The 26,772-nt window shown below is 40.0% G+C and overlaps 1 protein-coding gene across 3 annotated transcripts in view; it reads left to right on the forward strand.

Moving 5' to 3' along the window:
- The first annotated feature begins 18,554 nt into the window (after window positions 1-18,554).
- Window positions 18,555-26,772, forward strand: part of neto1l (neuropilin (NRP) and tolloid (TLL)-like 1, like) — a 407,478-nt gene continuing 399,260 nt past the window's right edge. For 2 of the 3 annotated variants that reach the window (XM_039754358.1, XM_039754359.1), the window contains exons 1-3: window positions 18,555-19,711; window positions 21,404-21,457; window positions 22,436-22,573. In XM_039754358.1, coding sequence (XP_039610292.1) covers window positions 19,684-19,711; window positions 21,404-21,457; window positions 22,436-22,573 — 220 coding nt within the window. In that variant the 5' untranslated portion in view covers window positions 18,555-19,683. The remainder of the gene's footprint in view (window positions 19,712-21,403; window positions 21,458-22,435; window positions 22,574-26,772) is intronic. The other variant, XM_039754360.1, reaches the window with a different exon arrangement.

Raw genomic sequence — 26,772 nt, forward strand, 5'->3', positions numbered from 1 at the left:
AAATGGAGAAAAACCTGACAGCACACTCAGCTAATCTTCTGCCTGCTCATTCCATCTGCTTCTAATTAACATGTTCAGGTATTCCATGTTTGAGACCTACTGCACTGTTCTGTACTGGACACGTTACTGCCTCCTTACAATTGTCTTGGAGCAACATCCTCAAGTGAACTTGTTACCATGACAACTCTACACCTTCAGAGCCTTTTCCTGCTTTTTGTGTAAAGCTTGGGCTTGTGTCCTCTTCTGATTATTTCAATTCCAGGGAAACCCACAACTAGTCGAGTCTTTGTTGTCAGCAGAGATTCCCTTCTGGTGAGCAAGTTCTTCTGCTGTTTAGCTAAGGGCTGCCTGTCAGTCAAAGTTACCTGTCTAAGTCGAGGGTCTTTTCCATTAAACTTTAAACTGAAATGTCTCTCATTATACATTGCCTGTTTGCTAAGACAATGACATTTGCTTACGTGTCTTTCCTGAACATTGTGTAAATAGTTGCAAATGTTACTGAAAAAAGCATTTTCTCCATTCTGCTGTATTTTATATGAACTTTCACTTAAAAAATACTATACAGTGCAACTGGAAAGTATTCACAACGCATCACTTTTTCCACCTTTTGTTATGTTACAGCCTTATTCCAAAATGGAATAAATTAATTTTTTCCTCAGAATTCTACACACAACAGCCCATAATGACAATGTGAAAAAAGTTTACTTGAGATTTTTGCAAATTTATTAAAAAAATAAAAATTGAGAAAGCACATGTACATAAGTATTCACAGCCTTTTCCATGAAGCTCCAAATTAAGCTCAGGTGCATCCTGTTTCCCCTGATCATCCTTGAGATGTTTAATTGGAGTCTACCTGTGGTAAATTCAGTTGACTGGACATGATTTGGAAAGGCACACACCTGTCTATATAAGGTCCCACAGTTGACAGTTCATGTCAGAGCACAAACCAAGCATGAAGTCAAAGGAATTGTCTGTAGACCTCCGAGACAGGATTGTCTCGAGGCACAAATCTGGGGAAGGTTACAGAAAAATTTCTGTTGCTTTGAAGGTCCCAATGAGCACAGTGGCCTCCATCATCCGTAAGTGGAAGAAGTTCAAAACCACCAGGACTCTTCTTAAAGCTGGCTGGCCATCTAAACTGAGCAATTGGGGGAGAAAGGCCTTAGTCAGGGAGGTGACCAAGAACCCGATGGTCACTCTGTCAGAGCTCCAGAGGTCCTCTGTGGAGAGAGGAGAACCTTCCAGAAGGACAACCATCTCTGCAGCAATCCACCAATCAGGCCTGTATGGTAGAGTGGCCAGACGGAAGCCACTCCTTAGTAAAAGGCACATGGCAGCCCGCCTGGAGTTTGCCAAAAGGCACCTGAAGGACTCTCAGACCATGAGAAACAAAATTCTCTGGTCTGATGAGACAAAGATTGAACTCTTTGGTGTGAATGCCAGGCATCACGTTTGGAGGAAACCAGGCACTGCTCATCACCAGGCCAATACCATCCCTACAGTGAAGCATGGTGGTGGCAGCATCATGCTGTAGGGATGGAACTGGGAGACTTGTCAGGATAAAGGGAAAGATGACGGCAGCAATGTACAGAGACATCCTGGATGAAAACCTGCTCCAGAGCGCTCTTGACCTCAGACTGGGGTGACGGTTCATCTTTCAGTAGGACAACGACCCTAAGCACACAGCCAAGATATCAAAGGAGTGGCTTCAGGACAACTCTGTGAATGTTCTTGAGTGGCCCAGCCAGAGCCCAGACTTGAATCCGATTGAACATCTCTGGAGAGATCTTAAAATGGCTGTGCATTGACGCTTCCCATCCAACCTGATGGAGCTTCAGGTGCTGCAAAGAGGAATGGGCGAAACTGGCCAAGGATAGGTGTGCCAAGCTTGTGGCATCATATTCAAAAAGACTTGAGGCTGTAATTGCTGCCAAAGGTGCATCGACAAAGTATTGAGTAAAGGCTGTGAATACTTATGTACATGTGATTTCTCAGTTTTTTTATTTTTAATAAATTTGCAAAAACCTCAAGTAAACTTTTTTCACGTTGTCATTATGGGATGTTGTGTGTAGAATTTTGAGGAAAAAAATGAATTTAATCCATTTTGGAATAAAGCTGTAACATAACAAAATGTGGAAAAAGTGATGCGCTGTGAATACTTTCCGGATGCACTGTATGTATATACTGTATATCAGTGTGACCATGCTTCTTGGGGTACCACCCAGAGGATACACAGGATGGACACACCTTTGCACTGTTTTTAGTCGACTAGATTACTGTAACACACTTCTCTCAGGACTACGCAAGAAAGACATCAATTGGTTGCAACAAGTGCAGAATGCAGCTGCCAGAATCTTAACTTGGAAAAGGAAATCCGAGCACATCTCCTCAGTTTTGATGTCATTACACTGGTTACCTTTTCCATTTAGAATTAATTTAAAAATACTGCTTATGGTTTACAAAGCCTTAAATAAACTCAAACTCAAAGCCCAAAACAATGTCCCAATACATCGTCAAACACGAAGGTCAAAATTCCATAATATACCAAAGGCACAAGCACAGCAAAAGTGCACTTAACTCACAGACTCCACGGCAAATTCACAATGAACTGCCAGGGATTTGGAAGACCCTCTCATTTTATAGAGCAGAGGGCAGTACTCGATGGTAATTGGAGGAGCACCCACAAAACTCATGGAAATTAACAGGCAGCTTATATACATGGACAAAACCACCAAAAATAAAGAAAAGTGCACATAATCAACATAAAAAGATAAAAATGAACGAAAGAAACATATAACCTGACACATGGACATAGTGTTCAGGCTGTGATCGAATTAGCCTTAGCAGCTGTGCTAACCACTGAGCCACCATTCTGATAAGATAAACAAATAAATGCAGGTGTGATAGCAGGGAACGATCCACTGCAGTTTTATTGCACATTACATTTGCTAACCGTTTCTCGTTTATGAGTTGTGAATGAAATATAAAAAGCCAAGCCTAAGTTTGGAAGGTTCTGACATAAATAAAAACAGTGGTTTAATAATACTATTAATTTAGCTATTTAGATGTATAACTTACATGCTGAGAGTGTGGCACCCCGTGTAGTGCGAAAGAGGGCAGCAGGCTACCCACTGGACGTCTTGTAGTTCGGGATCAGGATGAGAGATGTAAGACATGGAGGCACAGACAGGTGCACATCAGACAGGCTTTTTACACAGTTCACACTGCAACTGACACACCAAGCACAAAGAATCAATACCCCAAAATGCAAGGAAGCCATGCAGCGAGTATAGCAAGTCCCCAAAGAAAAAGAACCAAAAATATAAAATGGACACCTCAAAGACTCATTCCAGGTATGTAATACCACAACAGGGCAAGAGGGGACGCTGCCGCTAAGAGACTTGTCTCTTTTCTGTACTTCAGCCCACTCTGGGTAACTAGCCATGCTCCATCCAGCAGGACCGGTATAAAAAGGAGACACCACTGAATGTCGGCATCTTATTTGGACTTGCACTTTTGAGAAGGGCAGAACTCCCCAGAACTTTTGACTGCATTGATTATTGTAACCATTGAGACTGTTTTTGTTTATTTCAGTGCCATCTAGCACCTCTTTACTTTGTACACTACTAGAATATCAGGAGTGACCCAGCTGGCATTTTGCAAGGGTTAAGAATCTTTCTTCCAAGCTTCCATAATAAATACAATGAAAACAATGTATGTATATTCAAAAGGAGCACCACAAACCCAACTCACATAAGTACCTCCACTAAAAACTATGCTAGGAGATAGTTATATTTACAGAATAAACATATGTATACAAAAATAGGCACAAGCTGTTATTTTTCATTTACTGTATTTTTAAAGTTGAGTTACGCCAAACACTCGCCACTAAGAGACGATCCCTGCAGGTAGGATGTGCCTTTCGTACTTGGCACTGTTTTGACAACCCAATCCTAGAGCTCCATGTCACCCTGTAACCAATCGTAGCTAATGTTGGCACGTTCACGCTTCATATTACATTCCGCCTCTGCAAAGCTCCTATTGTAACACAAGTGAACTCAAGGCCGCACGTGGGATTCAGGGTCCATGCACTCTCTGACTCCATACTGAAGGTACAGTAAGTTAATATCTTTCTTTTTAAACCTCTTTTTACATTAACCTTCAGGATCTCTTTTACATTCCCCAGTATATGAAACTAAAGGCTCCTTAAATTTTTCTCAGTTCAGCAGCGGGTGGCCACAAGTCACTAGCTTTGGAATGACGCTCTTTGTGATTCTATGTAGGCCTTCATAGAGACACAGATGCCGAATTGCCAGCACCTCGCTGGGTTGCCCCGTTGAAGTAGCACAAAAAAGATAAAGAAAGCGTTGTCCTGCCTTCACTACTACTGGCCAAAAAGGTACATGCCTTTCTTTATTTTTCTGTTCTCTTTTCCTTGACTTTAAATATACTTAGAGTGGTAGGTTTCTCTCATTTTTTTATATTTTGTTGCTGGGCGAGCCCATGCCTCCAATCCACTCCTGACTTCAAGTTCATCTGGAGAGAAGGAGATTCCTATTATAGTGTTTGACTACTTCTGGCATCAAGGCCAATTTCCTGACCAATGGTTTTGCGTCATCCCTGACATTTTGAAAAGCATAAAGCCGTCAACTTAAAGGGCCAGGCCCACCTACATTTGGCTCCATCCTAAGAATAGCTTCCTACTAAAGGAGAATTAACAGGTGTAGCCCTGCTTTGGTAAACTTCACTACTCAACACAAGACTGGATCTCCAATTCCAAGGTGGCTCCTTCATGGCTTTGTTTAAACATCAGTCGGCATATTCATGTCTGGTGTGGGCAGTATTCCTGACCAACCCCTGCACAGCACATTGACCTCTTGTAATAAGTGTATACGTTTAATACGTCACTGTGCTCTGTGCAAATATATTTTATAAATCTGTCTTTTTGTACTCACATGCACAGTTGACACAGAGACAGATTTAGCACGCAGAAGTTCACCAAGCATTTTAAGACAAGTTAGGGACAACTGCGAAATGGGCAGTCAGACTGATGGCCATTGTATACTAATTCTGTGCCTTGTTTGGAATGGCATGATTCACCTAAGTGGGTACCTGCATACAGTATGAAGAAAGAGTATAAAGCCTTGGAACATTTCCCAGCACACTTTTGAAGCCGACGGGCAGATGGGAGATAATGTCATCCTACCCTGAAAGTCCTTCCAACCCAGCAACGAAAATGGCAGACTCTACGCATCGGGCCCCCACTCCTGAACTGGGTTTTTTGCCATTGGCTTCCTTTGACTGTTATGCAGTGTAAGCCATTATTAAAGAAAGCTAAGTTATTTCTTCCAAGTGATTTCTTACCGCCATATCACTAATAGAGGGGTATCGCCTTTTAATATCATATCTACTGTATATAGATTCAGGTTATGTAACACGCTGCAATTACAAAAGAGCTAGCGCCCCCTGCTGGATACACCTCTCATCAGGGAAAGTGTTCCCAAGCAGTTCCTTGGTGGCATAAAAAACCCATGCAGTGCGTCTCCACTCCCAGCTGACCATCTGAATGTGTAGATCAGTGAAGAAACCTGCTAATCCTTATTGATGAGTTTAAGTCTCTAAAATCGTACATTCTTTAAAATGCATAATGAAACTGCACTGAACAATTTTAAGCACTCTGCCAAGTGCTGCAGTCTGGTATGAATAAGAGTAAAGAACATCAGAGATGAATGGAATCTTTTTAATGAATGTGCACCATTTACTTTTGCTCTAACCCTCTTTAGAGGCACACAACAGAAAACCAGCACATCCTCTTAAACAATCGAGGTAAGCTGGCAAGCAGTGCTAATTGCATTATGATTCATCCTCTTATCAGAAATGAAATAGTACTCACAACATGAGAAGACTTTTAAATTCTGACACTCAGGTGACACCATATCACCTTACTGAATAATCCATGCATGCTTTACTCTGTTTTGCTACATGTAATGTTTGCAATTGTAGAGACAGAGCTTAAAATATTTATTCAAGGTGAGGGTCTACAAATTATGATGGAAATCCTATTGTCAGCTCATCCAAGTCCTCAAGATTTTAATATCATTCATAAAATGACTATCAGCACGTAAATGGAGTTATATTGAAACCATGAAAGAAGCATGATATTCATTCTGTATCATATTATTAATCATCACCTGGATGGAAATGATACAATTCACAACATTTTAATGACCCGTGTAGGACTGGTGATCTATCCAGAATTAGTTCTCAACTTGTGCCCAATGCCTCCTGGATAGGGTCTGGACCCTGTGATCTTGAAATACCTAAAACATAAGAAGATAAGAACATTGACAAAGAAAAGGAGACCATTCAGTCCATCAAGCTCACTTGAATAGCTAACAGCTAAGGTGTACCAGATATTTCTTAAAGGTTGTTGTGTGGAGGATGCTATAATCTTTTCAACTAACAGGTTTCAGGTAAAATGGCCAAGGCCTTATATTCCTGTCAAGCTGGACAGAAGTGAAGTGTATTCTATTAAAGCTTAAAAGCTAAGCAGGACCTCAGGATGTTTTGTATAGCCAGTTTGTTTGTGGATTTGTGCGGTGTATGATTCTCCTGGAAGTAAGCCTTGAGGTTGTGTGATAACGTTCCTCTGTAAACATGTTAGCCACTTTTCTAGCTGACAGTACGCTGGGGCTGTGTGGTTATTTTGGGTGAAAAGGGACGCTTTTTCAATAATAGACTCAGTTCAGTTTTTAGCTCAGTTCACTTGGTACTTTGTTGCTAGTGTTTTGTTCATTTATCACCTTTCTGAGACTCTTTGAGAGGACCCACAGACATTTAAATGGAGCTTTCTATCTGCCTAGATGCAGGACACTTTCCAAGGACCTCTGTCACCAGCAAGAAATCTTTCTAACTTAATTTAATGATATATAATCTGTAATTAAGGAACAGCCATGCGGGAAATGGACTGAATAGGACTGAATGATGAGTGCATGAAGACTGCATGAACCAAACCCGGTTGTATAATTCTTTCTATTTCTTATATTTGCTGCTATTGGTTATTATGCAAAAAAATATATAATTTATCTGTCTCTGATTCGCTGAGTGCCGGATTATCCTTCCTTGTCTAGCTGAGGTCCCTTAATGTGTGGCACGGAATGTAAAGATGCAGATGAGGATCTAAGAGAGTGGGAATGGCCTATAAGTCTGTAACAGATCACTAAGATAAGGCGCAGTGAGATTGTGGAGAGCTTTCAGTGTTAAGAGCAGTATTTTATATTGTATACGGTAGTTGACAGGGAGCCAATGAAGATGGAAAAGAACCAGTGAAATATGTTCAGTGGACTAAGAACAAGTGATTATCCTAGCAGCAGAAGTTTGTATAACTTGCAAACTAAAAGTTTTTTTAGGGATGCGAGACAAAATTTCTATATGTGAGGTAACTAAGGCATTAACCAAAACTTCAGTACTATGTTTCGTCAAAACCGGACAAAGTCTAGAAATATTTTGAAGATGAAAAAAGTAATCCTAGTAAGATTTTTTATATGAGATGAAAAATTTTGGGTACTATACAGAATGACACTCTTCACCTGGGAGGAGGAATTTGTAAATGTATTGTTTATCAAAACTGAAAGAACTGTTATCCTTAGCAAGTACTTATGTTTTATTACTGTTTAATTGAACAAAATTATGCATCATCCATAAGTGTATGTACTGTAGACAATCAGTAAGAATATGAAGAGGAAGAACAGAGCTAGATTCAGTGGATAGATAAAGCTGTGTATCATCAGCATAACAATGAAATTGAATAACACGATGTTGAAATATATTACCTACAGGAAAAATGTAAATAAGGAAAAGAAGTGGCCCCAGCACCAAGCCCAATGGAACTCCCTGTGTAACCACTGTAATATCCGACCTAAAGCCTTTCATCTGAACAAATTGTCTTCAATCTGCAAGATAAGAGGAAAACCATTGATACACAAGGGCACAAACTCCGAAACTAGCTAAACGTTCCAAAAGTACCTTATAGGATTTAGTGTCAAATGCACAACTTAGATCCAGAACTACAAGAATTGTTAAAAGTCCCATGTCTGCTGCCTGGAGAAGATCATTTGTAATTTTGACCAATGCAGTTTTAGTACTATGTTTCGGACAAATGCCCACTTGAAACTGTTCAAACAGATTATTTTGTGAAAGATGGGACTGAAGTTGACAAGCAATTATCTTTTCAAGAATTTTGTTTGTTTTGTCCTAAAAGTCTCCTTACAATATCTGATTTGTGTCCATCCTGCACAGCAAAAGCATCATCTTGGCCACAATAACAACCTTTAGTTTTGCATTGTTATTAACTGTGCTGTTTTTATTTTAAAATGGTCAGAAGAAGCCAGAACCTTATTTCCGGTATCTTCACGAGTAATACTGTCAGAGGGCATTGTGACACAGTCATTTACAACAACAAACTATGATAAAAAGAGTTATCATAAAACCTTATTGAATGTACACTGTCAGCCCAACTGAACTTTCACTGCCTAAGATCACAAGGCAAGTCATAAAACAAATAAAGCAATATAACACTATATTCCTCAACCCGCTCAATAAAACTTAGCATCCCTGGTGTCTGGAGCCTGTACTAGCTGCATTGGGCGCAAGGCTGGAAACGTCCTTAGTCAGGGTGCCAGGTAATTGCAGGGTCTTCTCATTCTACACCAGTTTTGAGTCACCAATTAACCTGACAGGACGTCTTTGGAGAGGTGGGATGAAAATTGGACTATGGAGAAGAAAGCCCACACAGGCATAAGGAGAAGATTCATGCACGTCACTGAAAATAACAGGATCTGAACCCAGGAAACTGCATTCATTAGGCAGCAAGGCTAACCACTGTATGCCACCCTACTCTTTAGAATTAATTCATATCATTTTAAAGGAAGTTTAAAATTTTGAAAGTTTAAAGAGGCCAATCTCCAGCTTATTTGCTTAGCTAATAACTAAATTAATCATATAAATTTCTACTCAATATGTTTAGAGCAATTATCTCCTACTTGTGCAGTTAAATGAGCCCTAGACCTTTAAATTAAATGTCTGGTACTAAACCACCTAAATCATTTTAGATACCATAATGCTCTTCTGTTGGTATTTTGCTATTGTGTTCTGTTCTGTTCTGTGGATTGTATTGTATTGACCCCCTTCTTTTTGACACCCACTGCACACCCAACCTACCTGGAAAGGGGTCTCTCTTTGAACTGCCTTTCCCAAGGTTTCTTCCAGTACTTTCTTGTCTTCTTAGAGAGTTAAGGCTTTTTGTCAAAAGGCAGGGCCTGTCAAAACCCGTTACAGCATTCCTTGGGTGATTTTGGGTTATACAAAAATACAGTAAATTGTATTGTATTGTATTTTCAGCACTGCAACCTATGCAGTTTTGTCTGTACTTGTTTTTAATTATTGTTACAATTATTACTCATTGAAATAACTAATTTATGTTAAAATAGATATGTGCACATGTTAATATATACTAACTCTGTCACAGAAATTGCCTAGTATTTTTTGCTTTACTACATGTAAGAATTGTTGTTTTTTTCCATTGTGAGAGACAGCACGCTAGGCCTGGCATCCCGGCTGGTGCAGAACTGGGATCCTTACTTGGCAGGATTCTAATGTACCTGAAATTGGATAAAAACCCTTAGAGATTGCATGGAACTTTCTTTGTTACTTTTGATACTAAAATCTCTGGTTTTTTTTTTTTGAGTAGTGTTAATTGCTTTGATGACCAATTCTGCTTTTGAACTTTACTTTGCTTTTCTCATAACAGGCTTAAGTTTGGTAATTTTCCATCCAGCCGTTTTAGGTCTAGATCATCCTCAAGAAACTGTGATACACAGAGACACAGACATACACACACACAGACAGACACACACCCATCATCGAGATATCAATGTTTTCTGTATCAGGGGACCCTAAAATGTCACGATCTGTTGAAAACCAGAGATCAAAATTTTTGACGAATGTAAAGCTTTAGCTCCGCCCCCATAGATGATAGGTTATAATGAAGGAGGGTGCAAAGCAATAATAATAATTCATTACATTTATATTTGTACTTTTCAAGGTACTCAAAGCCCAGTGAGTGGGGAGCCACTTCAACCTCCACTAAATGTATAGCATCCACCCAGATGATGTGACAGCAGCTATTTTGTACCAGTTTGCTCGCCGCACATTAGCTGTTAGGCAGTGAGGGATAGTTAGCAAAGCAGAGACAGGAGATAATTAGGGAGCTGGAATGACCAGGCTGCAATGGACAATTTAATCAGGACATTGGGATATACCCTAATCTTTGCCTAGCAATCTTTAACGACCACAGAGAGTCAGGACCTTGTTTTTACATCTCATCCAAAGGACGGCGCAATTTTTTCAGCACAGTGTTCCCATTACTGAAGTAGGCACTGAGATCCATACACAGATCACAGAGTAAGCGCCCCCTACTGGCCAATACCTCTTCCAGCAGCATCTCAAGCTTTTCCTCCCATCCAAGTACTAGCCAGACCTGAACATGCTTAGCTTCAGGTGCGTGACCTCTTCTGAAGTGCATGTGGTATGATGGCTGGCAGATTTTTGTGGCCCTCTAAGATCACTTCTTTATTCCCAAACATCAATTCAGTATCATAAATGACACTCGTATCACACTTTTAGCTTTTTCTGATCACTCTCTGGTTTCTGTTAATACTTTCCTCTGAGATCAACTAAAATATAAATCTTACTTTCACTTCAATACAACTCTGTGTCAAGACACCCATTTTCAGGAATGTTTTTTCTTTTTTTTTTAAGCAGTGGAATTCCACCAAATTGACTTTTTAGGCATGTGGTAGGATGTTTCCAAGGCACATATCAGGCAGTTTTGTCAGCAATACACTGAGCATGTCACCAAGGCCCGTGTTTTAAAGATGAGAAGACTCTTGACTCATCTTGAGAAGATCTGAGATCTGAGATACACCAGACACTTCTTCATAGCTATCCTCAGGATTTACTAAGCATTCCACAAAACAAATACCGCAGCATTTAGTCTGGGTTATTGGTTATTGTGGTTGGGGTAACTTAGGTTGAAGTTAAGAGTTCAAATCCCACACCTGACACTGTTTGATCATGACCAAGTCACTTGACCTGTCTGTGCTCCAATTGGAAACCCAAAAGAAATACAATCAATTGTATCATAAATGTAAGTCACCTTGGATAAAGGCATCAGCTAAATAAGGAGATGTCAAAAAAAAGTCAGGATTTATTGGAGCTTTGAGTTAATGGAGCATTTGTATGCTCATGTTCCTAGCAATTTAATCTTCTGGATGCTCCAAAACATTTTTTTATTCTCTAGTATTATGTTTTACAAAATGATACCGGAAAGGAGCTAAGAGAAGCTAGACATCTTGGACTTCACTGTGTCTTATCATAAGACTTTGATTGCAAAGGAACAGGTTTGCATTTCTACTTCATCCACTTTACACAATGGTCTGCCTCACATCTGCGATGACTCAGCACTGTTTTTGGATAAAGATCTCACTTTTCAGGAACTAACAATTACACTTGAAGGATTCAGCATAGGAAACACTCCAGGAACTGATGGCTTACCAGCAGAGTTTTATAAACAGTTCTTGTCGATTTTGGGCATGGACTCCTTTGAAGTTATACAAGAAAATCTGCAAGCATGTGAGCTACCAGTTAGGCGTCGAGGAGCAGACATCACATTACTACCCAAGAAAGGCAATCTCTGCCTCCTGAAGAACTCGTGGCCTGTAAGTTTATACCTCATTTCCTATAAAATTATTTCAAAGATGTTAGCAATGAAATTGAGGAATGTTATCAGAAGCATCATCAACCCATAACAATCATGCTGTGCTCTGAACAGATTTATGATAATATATTTCTGTTGCGAGACGTAATTTCAGCATCAAAATTATTGAACCTTGACTTTGGAATTCTGTCGACAGATCAGGAAAAGTTGTTTGATTTAGCAGATCATAAATATCTGTTTAATATTTACTGATTTAAGGTCTTTTGGTAGAACATTTATTGTATACATAAAAATGTTACATTCTCCAATGTATTTGGGGTTTTAAAAATCGATGGTGTGTTAAGCAACCCTTTTGTAGTAAACAGAGGAATTTAACTGGGGTGCCCTCTGTCTGGAATGATGTATGACATTTCTGTTGAGGCTTTTCTTTGGCAGCTCCAGAAAATCCAGCAGGGACTGACAATTCCTTATTAAAAAATCAAAGTTTAAAACATTTAGTGTATGCAGATGATGTAATTGTATTTGTTAAGCCCAGTGAAGATGCTGCTGCTGTACATGAATGCTTAACAATGTTTGAGGAAGCCTCTTCTGCCAAGATTATTTGGGAGAAGCAGGATACTTTCTTGTTAGGAGACTGGGTATGTTGCCCATCACCAGTATTACTATTATTATAAGGACTGGGCTGAAATAATAAAAAAAAAAGTATTCTGGTACCTGAGGGTAGTTCTGGGTGTACTGGAAAAAACAATTGGAAGGGCACATTAAAACAAACAGAGTTGAGGCTAAACAAATGGCGATGGATTGCGCCTAAACTTTCTTTTCAAGGCCGAGAATTGGTCATTAATAATCTAGTCGACTCCATGCTGTGGCACAAACTGCTGTGTGTAAATCTGCCTCCAGGGCTTTTACATCCCATACAAAAAAATCTTACTTGATTTCTTTTGGAATGGCGTTCACTGGTTCAAAAAGGAGGTCGCCTGTCCAACTGTCGAGAAAGAAGGACAGGGACCTATCAATGTCTGCAGTAAGGCGGCAAGCTTTAGGTTACAAGCTTTACAGCACCTTTTGTTCATTTCAGAACTCCTAATTTGATAAACGTAGCCTTCTTTTTTTCATTTCTTTGAAAATTTGGAATTGGATTTACAGTTATTGGTAATGGAGTTAAGAAAGTTACATTTCTTGCCATTACCAGAATTTTATAAAGGAGCTTTACTGACTTGGAGCTCCGTTCTTCAAAGAGGGCCATTCATATCCCTTTCACTACTGAATGAACCATTAACTTATAATTTTATATTGACATGTCCTTGGCTGGATCAGGTTAGTCGTGTAAAACGTTTGATCAAATGTGGTACTGTAATATTTTCACAATTATTGGAAGAAGATACCAGAGTTTTAAAGATGTCACTCTATAGCCTCAATACTAGCATTAGATCATTAAGAACTGAAAATGAATTTATATCTTGTAAGGTTAACTGGAACTTACTTAAATTTAACATCTTCACATAAAAGGACATAATGACTTAGGCGCTGCCGCGAGTGCCAGCCTTTCTAGCACATCCGTGTACAACTTTATTTTTCTACCTTTTTCTCTATTTTACTGATCACTCCTATCACTTTCTTTAATGTGGACTCGTTCCCTGGACACTTTTACTACTTGGACATGGATTTTTACACACCGAGGCTCATCTATTCAAGGAGTCAACTTCAAGCGCTGAGAACAAATGCCCGCATCGGTGTGGTTCCCTATTTGCTTGATGAGGTAAGAAGGTGGTATCGTGGCAGCAGAGCCGGCGCTAAGTTAAAACGAAGAGGTTTGCGAGAAAGTGCCGTTTCAAGCCTTCGGTGCCTTCTGTGATCCTGGGAAATGTGAACTCACTATCAAATAAGATCGACAAACTGGCCATGCGGGTGAAAAATGTCAGGACCTATAGAGAATGCAGTTTGTTGTGTTTTTGTGAAACGTGGCTAACAACTACCATCCCAGATGCTAACGTGGAGCTACCCGGGTTTAGCACAGCAGACAGAGACGCAAATACCTACGGGAAGCAGAAAGGAGGAAGACTAGCTCTCTATGTCAATACAAGGTGGTGCAACTCTGGACATGTAAACGTCAAAATCTCCACTTGCTGCAGGGACATCAAACTGTTGGCCGTAAGTCTGTGTCCCTATTACTTGCCCAGAGAGTTTGGACACATCATTACTGTTATTGTTTACATCCCTCCTCGGGTGAAAGTGGAGACAGCATTGTGATGTCATCCATTCCGCAGTTGCTAAATTACAAGTGAGGCGCTTGTGCTAATCACTGGAGATTTTAACTATGTGACGCTGGGCAAAACATTACCTGCCTTCTCCCAGTATGTGGATTGCAACACCCAGGGAAATAGGACTATTGACCTACTGTATGCAAACATTAAAGATGCATACAGCGCCACCCTGCTGCCTGTGCTTGGGAAAGCAGATCATAACCTGGTTCTGCAGCCTCACTACAAACCAAGAGTGAGGGAGCTACCTACAACCACACGCTCATTCAAGAAGTGGTTCCCCGAAGCACAGCGGGCTCTGAGAGACTGCTTTGGAACTAGGACTGGGATATCCTGCAGGGGTCACATAGTGAGAACATTGAGGAGGTTGTTGACTGCACTACTGACTACATCAACTTCTGTATGGACATTGTAGTTCCAGTAAGAACAGTACGCTGCTATGCTAACAACAAGCCATGGATTACAAGTGACATCAAGGGCCTTTTGAACCAGAAGAAAAGGGCTTTTAAAGGCGGTGATCAGCATGAGCTCAAGCGCGTGCAGAAGGAACTCCAAGTCCAGCTCAGGGTGGCGAAGGAGCAGTACAGGAGAAAGCTGGAGCAGAAGTTGCAGAATAACAGCATGAAGGAAGTGTGGGATGGGATGAAGATCATCACTGGCTGCAGCTTGAAGTGGGGTGCCACCATCGAGAGCAATGTGGAGTGAGCAAACCAGATGAACAACTTCCTTAACAAGTTTGACCACACTAACCCACTCTCACCTCAGAGTACTGTGCCCTCCACTCATCCTTCTGCTGATACCAGCATAGGAGAGAGTTTCTCTCCACCCACAATTACAGCAGCCCAGGTAAGCAGAGAATTGAGGTGACTTTGTGCCAGCAAGGTAGCGGGTCCAGATAAAATATCGCCATGACTGAGGCCTGTGTGCTGAAGCTGGGGAGCCCTTTACAACACATCTTCAACCTGAGCCTGGAACAGGGGAGAGTCCCAAGGCTTTGGAAAACATCTTGTATCACCCCAGTCCCAAAGGTATCACGTCCTAGTGAGCTGAATGACTTCCGGCCTGTTGCTCTGACGTCACATGTGATGAAGACCATGGAGCGACTGCTGTTTCACCACCTGAGGCCACAGGTCTGCCACTCCCTTCACCCTCTGCAGTTCACATACCAGGAGAAGGTGGGAGCGGAAGATGCCATTATCTGTATGTACACCTATCCTTCTCCTTCTTGGACAGAGGCAGTGGTGCTGTAAGAATTATGTTTCTGGACTTCTCTAGCGCCTTAGGGCCAAGTAACAGAGATGGGAGTAGATTAATACCTGGTGGCATGGATTGTGGACTATCTTACAGACCGACCTCAGTATGTGCTTCTCGGGAACTGCAGGTCTGACATTGTGGTCAGCAACACAGGAGCACCACAGGGGACTGTACTTTATCTGGTCCTGTTCAGCCTATATACAGTACATCAGACTTCCAATACAACTCTGAGTCCTGCCACTTGCAAAAGTTTGCTGACGACACTGCTATCGTGGGCTGCATCAGGAGTGGGCAGGAGGAGGAGTATAGGAAACCTAATCAAGGACTTTGTTAAATGGTGCAACTCAAACCACTTACACCTGAACACCAGCAAAACCAAGGAACTGGTGGTGGATTTTAGGAGGCCCAGGCCCCTCCTGGACCCCGTGATTATCAGAGGTGACTGTGTGCAGAGGGTACAGGCCTATAAATACCTGGGAGTGCAGCTGGATGATAAATTGGACTGGACTGACAATACTGATGCTCTGTGCAAGACAGGACAGAGCTGACTATACTTCCTTAGAAGACTGGCATCATTCAACATCTGCAATAAGATGCTGCTGATGTTCTATCAGACGGTTGTGGCGAGTGCCTTCTTCTATGCAGTGGTGTGCTGGGGAGGCAGTATAAAGAAGAGGGACATCTCATGCCTGGACAAACTGGTGAGGAAGGCAGGCTCTATTGTAGGCACGGAGCTGGACAGTTTAACATCTGTGGCAGAGCGACGGGCGCTGATCAGGCTCCTGTCAATCATGGAGAATCCACTGCATCCACTGAACAGGATCATCTCCAGACAGAGGAGCAGCTTCAGCGACAGACTGCTGTCACCGTCCTTCTCCACTGACAGACTGAGGAGACCCCACACTCTTCAATTCCACCTGGTGGGTTAAATGTTAACATTATACAAAGTTATTGACTGTTATACCTGCGTTTTTATCACTCTTTAATTTAATATTGTTTTTTATGTATCAGTATGCTGCTGCTGAAGTATGTGAATTTCCCCTTGGGATTAATAAAGTATCTATCTATCTATCTATCTATCTATCTATCTATCTATCTAAAAAACAGAAACAATTTGGCCTCATTTTCTGACCTGAAGGTGGGACCTAAAGTGGATATTGACAGTGGGGAAAGAGTCATTCTTTAACACAGTGTTTCCCAAACTCGGTACTGGGGGCACACTGTGGCTGCAGGTTTTTGTTCCAACCAGCTTCTGTTTTTAATTGCACTCCTGGGCTAATTAAGTGATGTGTTATTTCCCAAGTTCTGTGTTTTGGGAACAATATTGAAATTAGAAAAGTAAGTTTGGTAAATATATATATATATATTGGTGTAGTAAATATATGTTAGGTATACTAATTAATTAATGCATTATTTACTAATTAGTGGGTCTGATGCTAAAGTAGTTGCAGCCTTTGATTATTCTGTGTTGTTTGCCAGCGTATCTGCTCTGCTCATTTTTAATTGTCATTAATATGATACAATGAAGGTGAAAACTGCACAGAGAAAGGGCAAAATATAATGAAATCAACAAACAAGAGTTAAGCATTTAAATCTACAGCAAAAGCTTAAATATTTCTAAATGTCTTTTAAATGTAAAAATCCTGCTGCTGTGCTTTTCTGAATGAAGAAAAAAAGAAAAATAATACCAGCTAATTAAATCAGATCAGCGTTATCAGGTGTTGTCACTGATTAGGAATCTGGTTGGAACAAAAACCTGCAGCCACAGTGGGCCCCCAGGGCCGAGGTTGGGAAACACTGCTTTAATATTTGAATAAAAAAAAAAAAAAAAAAAAGAGAAACAACAGCTTTTAGACCTTTAACAGAGAAAGATTTACATTTATATTATATCAAACATTTCCATTTTACAAAACTAAAAAAAATCGATTGCAACATCCTGGAAAGAAAAGTTAGCAGTGGCAGGGGAGGTCAGGCCAGCATGTAGAGAATTTTAGAATCCTGGTCGACTGGCAGTGGCGAATTCCACATGGGATCATTGTGACAAATGTGTTTTTAAGTAAAATTCAAAAGAATATAAATGACAAATGTGCCTCCTGTGAGGAGAAAGAGATGGATTTTATCATTTATTTCTGCATTGAGACAGAAAAATCTGCTTTCTTATTTTCAGGAATTATGGAAAAATTAATGTTAACTTTAACTATGGAAGATTTATTTTTTGCCTGTCTAAATTGAAACTTTACATTTTAAATGATCTATTTGGGAAAGCAAAGGTAGTGACTTTAAAAAGTCAAATAATAAACAGACCGGTGCATTACCTGGTGATGTGATTTTCTTTTTGAAACTGTAGTGTTACGTCAAGAATAAAATTAGAATTTAAATATTATAAAACAATGCATTATATTGAAGAGATTGAAAAAGTGTGGGGAGTGAAGGAGGTGCTGTACTCCATTGATGAAAGACAACTGAAAAATTATTTCTGAGTAAGTACAATGGTTGACTATCTTGTATAAAACTAGGAGAGCTGGCATACTGAGTGAGTGAGATATGAAATATTGGGAGCTGAGGTGGGGGAAATTTTTAATATTGGGGAAGGAGCTTAGAAAATTGTTTTCTTTATACACTTATTTAAACTGCTTATGTAAAGTGTACTTTGTTAAGTTTTTTTCATATAATGCTATCTATCTATCTATCTATCTATCTATCTATCTAATCCAGGTGTAACGTTAAAAGTGACACTAATGAAATACAAATGCATGATTTGCCTATTCCAAATACCCATTTAGTAAAATATACAGCACCTTCATTAAATGATCTCGCAATGAAGAACGAGCCAGTCCTATGTATAGGTTTACAGTATATCTAATCTAAATACACATATTTGTACCGCGGTTATGTGGTAAATGTATTTAAGATATCCTGATTTTGCCAACCTCTACATAGACATTGTTGCAGTTTCACCGTTCGCAGACACTTTTATGGCGATAACGTGTTGCATGCAGATCAAGCGAAACATATGAAGGATATTAAAGTAAATCTTGCACTTAGACACTGTAGTCAAAGTGACAATATTTGCTGCTCCGCAGCAGCGCATTTATTCCATTTGAATAAAAACAGACTACTGCATTGCATTTTTTTTTCTTTCTTGAAGATCCGACTGAGTGACTTTGCTTGCTACACTCACCTTCTCACCTTACGCATGTTGCTGTTGAATATTTCTGCTCCGACTTTGACGTCTCGGTACATTTCTATTCGTATTGGCACCGCGCCATGTTAGCGCTCTCTCTTTCTCTCTCTCTCTCACACACACTCTCTCTCTCTCTCTCGCTCTGTCTCTCTCTCTCTCTCTCTCATTTTCATATTATGGGTGTGCGATTGCTTCGAGGTGCCGGGCACTCCGCAATATCTGCTGCCTTCATCTTATTTGTAGCATTTCCGTGCACCCTGCCTCTCTCTTGATCGTTGTCAGAGGTGCCTCGTCCCGCAGTGTGAGAAGCTCCTTAAAGAAAGCACCCTCAGCTAAACCACCCCCACCCCGTTCGCCTCCCCCGTTTGCTCCCTCTGCTCTTCCTTTGGGATTGATCCTGTTATGTCTGTTTGGATGGATTACTTTTTTAATCAAAGACTTGTTTGTCCAGTGGCTCCTTTAATATTATGAGTACCAAGCTTCTAAATTTTAAACCAGCGGATTAACGGAGGACGTCTATCCAGCTTGTTCCAGGGAGCTGACACTTGCACCTTTTTAACTGAGTTTCTGGGAAGCACGGGTCCAGTTGGGAAATAATGCGCGCAAGCGTGTGTATTAGAAATAAGACGAAACAATACCGCGTACCTCTGGGAGCAAAGCGTTCTAACGGGATTAAACAAGAGGCAACTTACAACGGGAGTTTCTGCAGAGAAGTTGGAGCTCCAGTAGTGTTTTAATAGGGGGCTTCGCAATGGATTTACGCGATTTTAAGGGATTGCTGCTTAAATAGGGAATGAACAAGAATTACTAAATCCCCCCTTTTTTGTAAATCTTTTTTTTTTCCCCAGAGGATTGCAAAGGTGGAGCGATTAGGCAAGGCTGATGACGGACCTATTAATCCTTTCAGTGCATCAAAAGCACCAAAAGGGCTTGGAAACGTTTGCAGCCAAATGGGCAAATGTTTCGACTCGTTTCCAGTTTTCTATGAACCTGGAAATTAATCGATTGATTTCTTCTTCCTTTGCCGACCTTCTTCTGGGATGCTGCTTCTTTTTGCTTTCTTCATGTTCTGTCTGAGGTGGCATGGTGTGATTGATTCTTGTTTTTCGTTCCGAAATATTTCCATAACCTCCATCCTTTCCACTTGAAGTATCCCTGCATCTAAATGGAATTAGTTGAGATTGAAGCCCCTTGGAAAAGGAACAGACATGGTACATGGGCACAGTTTGCTTCACGGTGAGTTTTCCTTAATTTGCTGCGGCTGCGGTCTCATGCACTGCGTTACGGGATCGCGTTTTGTTTGGAAACTGAGTAAAGTCAGCGGCTGTAGTGATGGGGGGGTTGGGGCGTGAAGGTGGTGGGGTGTGTGTGTGTGGGGGGGAGTCTTGTGTTGAAATATTGCCATGTTGTGTTGCCAGAGTGAGGGGTGGGGGGGGTCGTGGCGACTGCTGGATTACATGTAGTAGTGAGGCTCTAAAGAAATAAACGTTTTAATAATATATAAATACATAGGGTACCCATTAATAATTCCAGAGCTGTATTTTCACACCATGCATGTGCGATTCATCCGTTCAGCCTGGAGGTTCCGATTTGATTCATGACCATGCATATTTATGGACTGAAATTCCGGGCAACGCACGAGTTGGAGAACTTGTCCGCTGCGGTAGCGGATTCTGCGCTCGCCCCATCCCCCTTCTTCGTGCCCCTCTGTGTCAGTGTGTATGGTGGGTTTGTTGACTGGTGTGTGTGGAGCTGCGAGTCTTTATTTACCTGTTTGTTTGTACGTATTTGGGAAATTATCCATTTGATCTTTTTTAACCACCCTATTCATCAGGCTACACTATAAACGAGCCTGAATCCTCTGGGTGAAGGATGCGTACAAATTTTGCAGGACTTGCAGATTTGTGTTTTCTCACTTTGAAACAATTCATTTATTTTTGTCATCCATATGAATATATGTTGTTCTGAAGAAAAAAAAATAGAAACATTTTTTACATGTTGATTGTATTTTTTTTTTTTTTTTAAATTGCAACTACGTCAAAATTTTATTTTCCTCCTGGAATGTTTTGTCTCATTTTCAGTGAAGTCGGAAACAAAAGTCTCAATTCCGTTTTAAAAAGAAAGCAAACGAATGCTTATAATACAAATACATATATAGCAATAAGTTAAAGCATATGTAAACAAACAAGTTAAAAATGGTACTTAAACATAGTTTGAAACATACAGTTATCCACTTTTGCTACAAAACAAACTTCCCAATGCTAAATTAACTCTTAAAGTGTTAAAGTAACCTTTAAAAGGCATATATAACAATAGCGTGCTCATTTAATACTGGCAATTATACTGTGAAGGTTTTTCATTTAAGGCTGCCAGATGTTGACTCTAAAGACACCATTTACTTGGTTCAGGTTATGCAAAATCAATCAATCAATCAACCAATCTATCTATAGAGACAGACAGACAGACAGATAGGTATACATTGATGGAAAGGGCACTATATAAAATATAGATAGACATATAAAAAATGTATATAGATATATAAAAATATATCTGCCTATTGAGGCACAGGTGAATAAACAGGAAGGGCAGTACATAAAGAAAATCATAGCATTCTCTTTATCTATCTACAGAGACAGACAGATAAGCATAGGCAAGTAGATAAGAATGACACTATATAAGGAAAAACATAGCTGGATTTCTATCTATCTATCTATCTATCTATCTATCTATCTATCTATCTATCTATCTATCTATCTATCTATCTATCTATCTATCTATCTATCTGATAATACCATATATGTGTATCATATTGAAAATGAGAACCATCTATTGCTGAATTTTTGCTGTCCTTTAAAAGTGAGGGATGAAGCAACAGAAGAATAAATAACTGAGCCTCTACCAATATCATGTTTTGTTCTCTTTTTCCAGTTGTTGCAGGTCTCATCATACTTGGATTGTGTGGGGCTACAAAGAAGGGGACAGGTAATATTTTCCCATAAGAGTTTTTCTTTATCTGCATATGCATGTAAACTCTTGATAATGATGCACGTGTTACTCGGCCTTGTATCTTTCACATTACCATATGCTGAGAACAATTTGGCTCCGGAAAGCCTAATTACCAATCAGCAATACTGGGTGGTAGTTTATACAGTGCTACCTACAGTACAACGCATAGCATTTCTCAGCCCTATGTAAGAAGGTAGAATAATGTCAGCATCTTTAGCAAGAAAGAAAGAAAGAAAGAAAGAAAAGTTTGCAGTGTGTTTTAACCTTCACTTTTTCCGCTCCTTGATTTTAATGAATTGAATTTTTTAATCTGTGTCTTATGTTGAATTATAGGCACACTTCATGTTTACACTGGTAAGGTAACAAAAAATAATATTAGCATCCTTTATATAATTAATTGTTGTGAATATTTACTTTTTCATTTTATTTTTTATTGATTCTTTACAGCAAGACATAGCCCACAGAAATGATATGAAATGTGATCCTTTAGACACCTCCCAGCACTTTCTCTCAACATTCAGCCTTCCTCCGTAATCATCTTTGTTCTTAATGTTAGCAGGATAACATTATACTGTGATATTTTGTTTTACTGTTCAGAATTGGTTTTCAAAGAAACAAAAACATATACAGTAGAAATAGGTTTAAGAAATGTTTAGATTCTGAATAACTGTACATGATGACATTTAACAACAAGTCAAATTGGATTAAGAAAGAGAGAAAGTGAAGGACACAGGAATAGGACACATGCAGTATCCCAAAGTTATGTTTTCTTGAAAGTAGAAACCCCGTCACGCCTCTTCTTTCTGTGCTCAGGGGGCTCAGGGGCTCCACTGACTAGTGGACCACAAGCCTCATCTCTCCAGTGGCTCTGATTCCAAGGCTGTTATTTTCAGAGGGCTGTTATTTTCCTTGTGCTGTATTACTTGTAAGTGAATGTAAACTTTTTATTTACAGAAAAAACCAACAACTCAGGAGTGCAGCCAGTGGCTCAATGTGGATCCTGGATCAAGAACCCAGAGGGGGGCATTTTCACATCTCCAAATTACCCCAACAAATACCCTCCAGAGAGAGAGTGCATTTACATTATTGAAGGTAAACGTCTTACACTTGTATGCTTTCTGCACTGAAGCCGTGTTTGCACAAAGCCAGGAAAGCCCAGGCAGGAGGCATTTCGTTTCAGAATGCAGCAGTTCAGACTGCTTCATTCACGGTACAGGAGGTGTCTAATTTGTTATAGTACTAGACTCTATCCCTCTTCTGCGAGGGTGCTAAAAGGATTTCCTACATCCTTGAAAAGGCATCAAAGTCGTCCGCACAGATGCCGTCACAGGAATGTTTAACAAGCGTGGCTTTGCAAGGGCAGCACTGACTTGTCCAATGCATTTTCTGCCTTTACAAGAGCTTTGCTTTTACAGTGCCAAGCCAGTAAGAAGATATTTTCTTTTATACCAAAGCATCTGTAATTAGACTATGCAAGGAAGCAGTTATTAATTTAACCAGAGTTTAAGGGAGAAACAATTGAAAATGTAATACCTTCAGTAATCTTAAAAAAAAGATTCAGTAAAAAGTTTTAATTTTCCAGAAAAGTAATTATCTTTCTGCCAGTTTTTATTTCTTGTTGCGGCCTTAAGCTTTATGGCCTAACTGTCCTTAATGTTTCAATTTCATGTCTTATGACTGTATTGAAAACAGTAAATTAATTCATTAAAATAAGAGGTTACTAATTTAAATACTCCTACTGTGCAAATTATTAGGCTCATCAGACGTGGACAGTTGAAGACTGGGAGAACATAGCCTGGTGTGAGGAGTCTCGATTTCTGCTGAGGCACACCGATGGCAGGGTCAGAATTTGGTGTCAATGGCATGAATCCATACACTCCCACCCAGGTTGCTGGTGGTGTTGTATTGGTGTGGGGAGTGTTTTCCTGGCTCACTTTGGGCCCAATCAATCATCACTTGAATGCTAGGGCCTATTTAAGTGTCGTTGCTGACCATGTGCATCCCTTCATGGCCGCAGTTTACCCATCTTCTAATGGCTTCTTTCAGCATGATAATGCAGCGTGTCACAAAGCAAAAGCCCTCTCAGTCTGGTATCATGAAGATGACAATATGTTTGGTGTTCTTTAGTGGCCTTCCCAGTCACTGGATCTGAATCCTGTAGGACATCTTTAGGATGTGGTAGGACAGGAGATTCAAAGAAATGTTTACAACATCTTGTAGATGACACAATGCAATGAGGCCATTTTGTGAGCAAAAGGAGGCCCTACACAGTATTAATATGGTGTTGTAATAATGTGCTTACTGAATGTATAATGATAATGATGATTACTATTATCGTGACTCAGTGGAACAGTGTTTAGTGAGGAGCTACTGGCTAAGCCCAGACCTGACGAATGTCTGTTTAAAATTTACATGTTTCATATTTGTGATAGCTTTCCACATTTGTATTCTGACTTGAGCGCTATCCAGGTGGGTTTTGGACATTCATCACGCATCAACAATAAACTTTATTTTTAAAACACCGGTTTTTCTAGCAAAGCTGCTGATTATGTAATGTAATGGCCTCGTACGCGTGAGTATGAGGGACTGAAATGCCTGTGCTGGGTTGGGTTCCTCATAGTGTTTAATGCTAATGTCAGGACAAACACCAGCATCTTACAGTCACAGGCATGGATGTATGGACTGATGGGTTGTTATATATTAATGTTTTAAAATAGAGTTCCCCAACTCTGGTCCTGGAAAGCCACAATGGCTGCAGGTTTTCATTTTAACCCTTTTCTTAATTAGTGACCTGTTTTTGCTGATAATTAACTTGTTTTGAATTAATTTTACTTGACTTCTTTTTTAAGATTTGTTCCCCAGAATTTCTTCATCGTTCCTCTGAATTGCTTCATTTCTTTCCTTACACGGCACCCAAACAGAAATGAAATGTGAAGTGAGGGAGCCAACAGGAGACCAACTAAGTCAGGGCCTCAAACTCCAACCAATTTCATTCCAAGCAATTGCTTAATTAGGCGCCAATTCTTCTCGTTAATTAACTTGTTCTTTAATTCCATGGCTTGTTGCTGCTCGCATTGTGCAATGGCAGACATTTCCGAAATTGTTGATTTTCTCTTTTCTAAGAGCTCTGTTCAAATGTTTTGTGGACCTGAGCAGATCAACATTCCTGAGACTTTCATCTTACTTTATTTTCAGATATTGTATGACGGACACAGTTTGCTTGTCATGTTTTGGCTCATGTTGTATCTTACCATTGTTTGGCAGCTAATTAAGGTAAAATAAATAATTAAGGGGTTTGAGTCTTCAAGAGCAAGTCAACTACAATTAATTCAAAGGAAGTTAATTAGCAACAAAACAGGTCACTGATTAAGAAAAGGGTCAGAATGAAAACCTGCAGCTACTACGGCCATCCAGGACTGGAGTTGGAGACCCCTGTTTTAAAATATTTATACCTTGTATGAGCAGGGACCCACGAATTCCAGGAATTGTTAAAAAAAACACATTTCTTATACAAATTACAGGAATTCCATTTTAGTCACCATTAAAGAACTGTCTTTGAGATGCAACTCACTTGTCCAAACGTTTTTTTTCATTCCTGGAAACCTTTCCTGATCTCATTTTTGTCATTGTGTCTAGCCACTCCTGTAATTTTTCCTAGATTTCTTCCACTGTAGCACATTTGTAGCCCACTGTAGTCCATCTGCTTCCCATTAGTCTCAATGTTAATTTTAGGAACAAAAAATGGCACAGGAGGTGAGAACTGGTGAATAGAAGTGGTGCAAAGAAAGGCCCACACTGCTTGCGGTGAAAAACTCTTTAACTGACAGCATGGTGTCTGCACTTGGGCCGTCATGGTTGCAAAATGCAGTTTCGCATGAGCCTCTGCTCCCGATGCTTTCTTGCAGATACCTGATGTTGTTAATGAATACTCTGTTCACAAGGAGCAAAAATCTTTTTTAATAAGTCTGTCAATTTGCAAAAACACCATAATTGTTGTTATAATGTTTGCTGTGACCTGATGTGCTTTTTCAGCAAGACAAAAAAAAATCTCTGAAGTCTTGCAGCAGAATTGTAGAATAGAGGTCAGAAATATTCATCTCGATCAGCTTAGCACAGTCCCACTCAGCGAACTGATCAACAAGACTGTAGGCATAATGATACCTGGTGGCATAGTCAATACTACACCCTACTCCTGCGCCATTGACCGATTTGGCCGCTCCCTCGTATATTTAATCTTATCGTTTTTCACTTCAAATGATCTGTTTTTGAAAAATCCAAATTCTTGTTAGTAGTAGTGCTAGCTGCTCTTCCTCCCTCTTCCTGTCAGTTGTAATCTACATGTCAGAGCAGGAGGTACACAATAGTGTTGCGCAGTGCGTTATTATTACATTTTTGACAAATGGAGTCATTCCATCTCAGATTTATTCGAGACTTAAAAAACAGTTTGGGGATGAGTGTCTCTCTCAGTCTAGAGTGTATGACTGGTGCAAGACATTCAGAGAGGGGCTATCATCTCTTCGGTCCACTTAAGGAATTTTTAGGAGGGAAGAAATTCAATTCGAATGAGGGGGTTATTGATGCTGTGTGAGAAAGGGTCAACATACAGTCAAAAGACTTCTACTCTTTAGGGATTAAGAAGCTTCCTGAGCGCTGGAACAAGTGGATTGCAGTGGCAGGAGACTTATATAAATATAGTGTGTAAGTTGTTACATTGTATTCAATAAATAAAGCATAGCTCATAAATTTCTTTTTAAATTTGAACACCCCTCATATATGGTATGATCTAGTGAGGGATGACATGGTGGTGCAGACTGGGCCATTTCCAGTCTTTTCTGGATTCTAAGAGATCCGAATCGAGTGAGTTAGTGCTGATATGGTGTCCATTCTTTATAGTGTTTTTATACAGAATATATTTTGTAATGCTAAAGATTAATGTATTACACCTTGGTGCAGGCTGGGCCAGTTCCAAACAGTATACCTATTTTAGGGCTCCCACCTCTTCAAGAAAAAAAGGTATAAATGGGGTTTGTGTGTGGGTGGTGTGTTATAAAAGACACATCTTGCCTAAGCTATTTGAAATTCTTCCCACCTCATATTGTCTTCTCAGCACATAACAGATAATGCTGTTTTGCTGTAGCCCTTTCCAGTCTTTTCAGGTTTAACGACAACAGAGATCAATACTATATTGCCTGAATGTTTGCAACTGCTCAGAATTAATGAAATCGTCAATGTGAGAATGTTTATGGATTGCACAACTGTAGCTAACAGTTAAATAAGGTGTATTCTTTCAG

This window comes from Polypterus senegalus, chromosome 5, assembly GCF_016835505.1.
Source record: "Polypterus senegalus isolate Bchr_013 chromosome 5, ASM1683550v1, whole genome shotgun sequence".
In the NCBI taxonomy this organism is placed as follows: Eukaryota; Metazoa; Chordata; class Cladistia; order Polypteriformes; family Polypteridae; genus Polypterus; species Polypterus senegalus.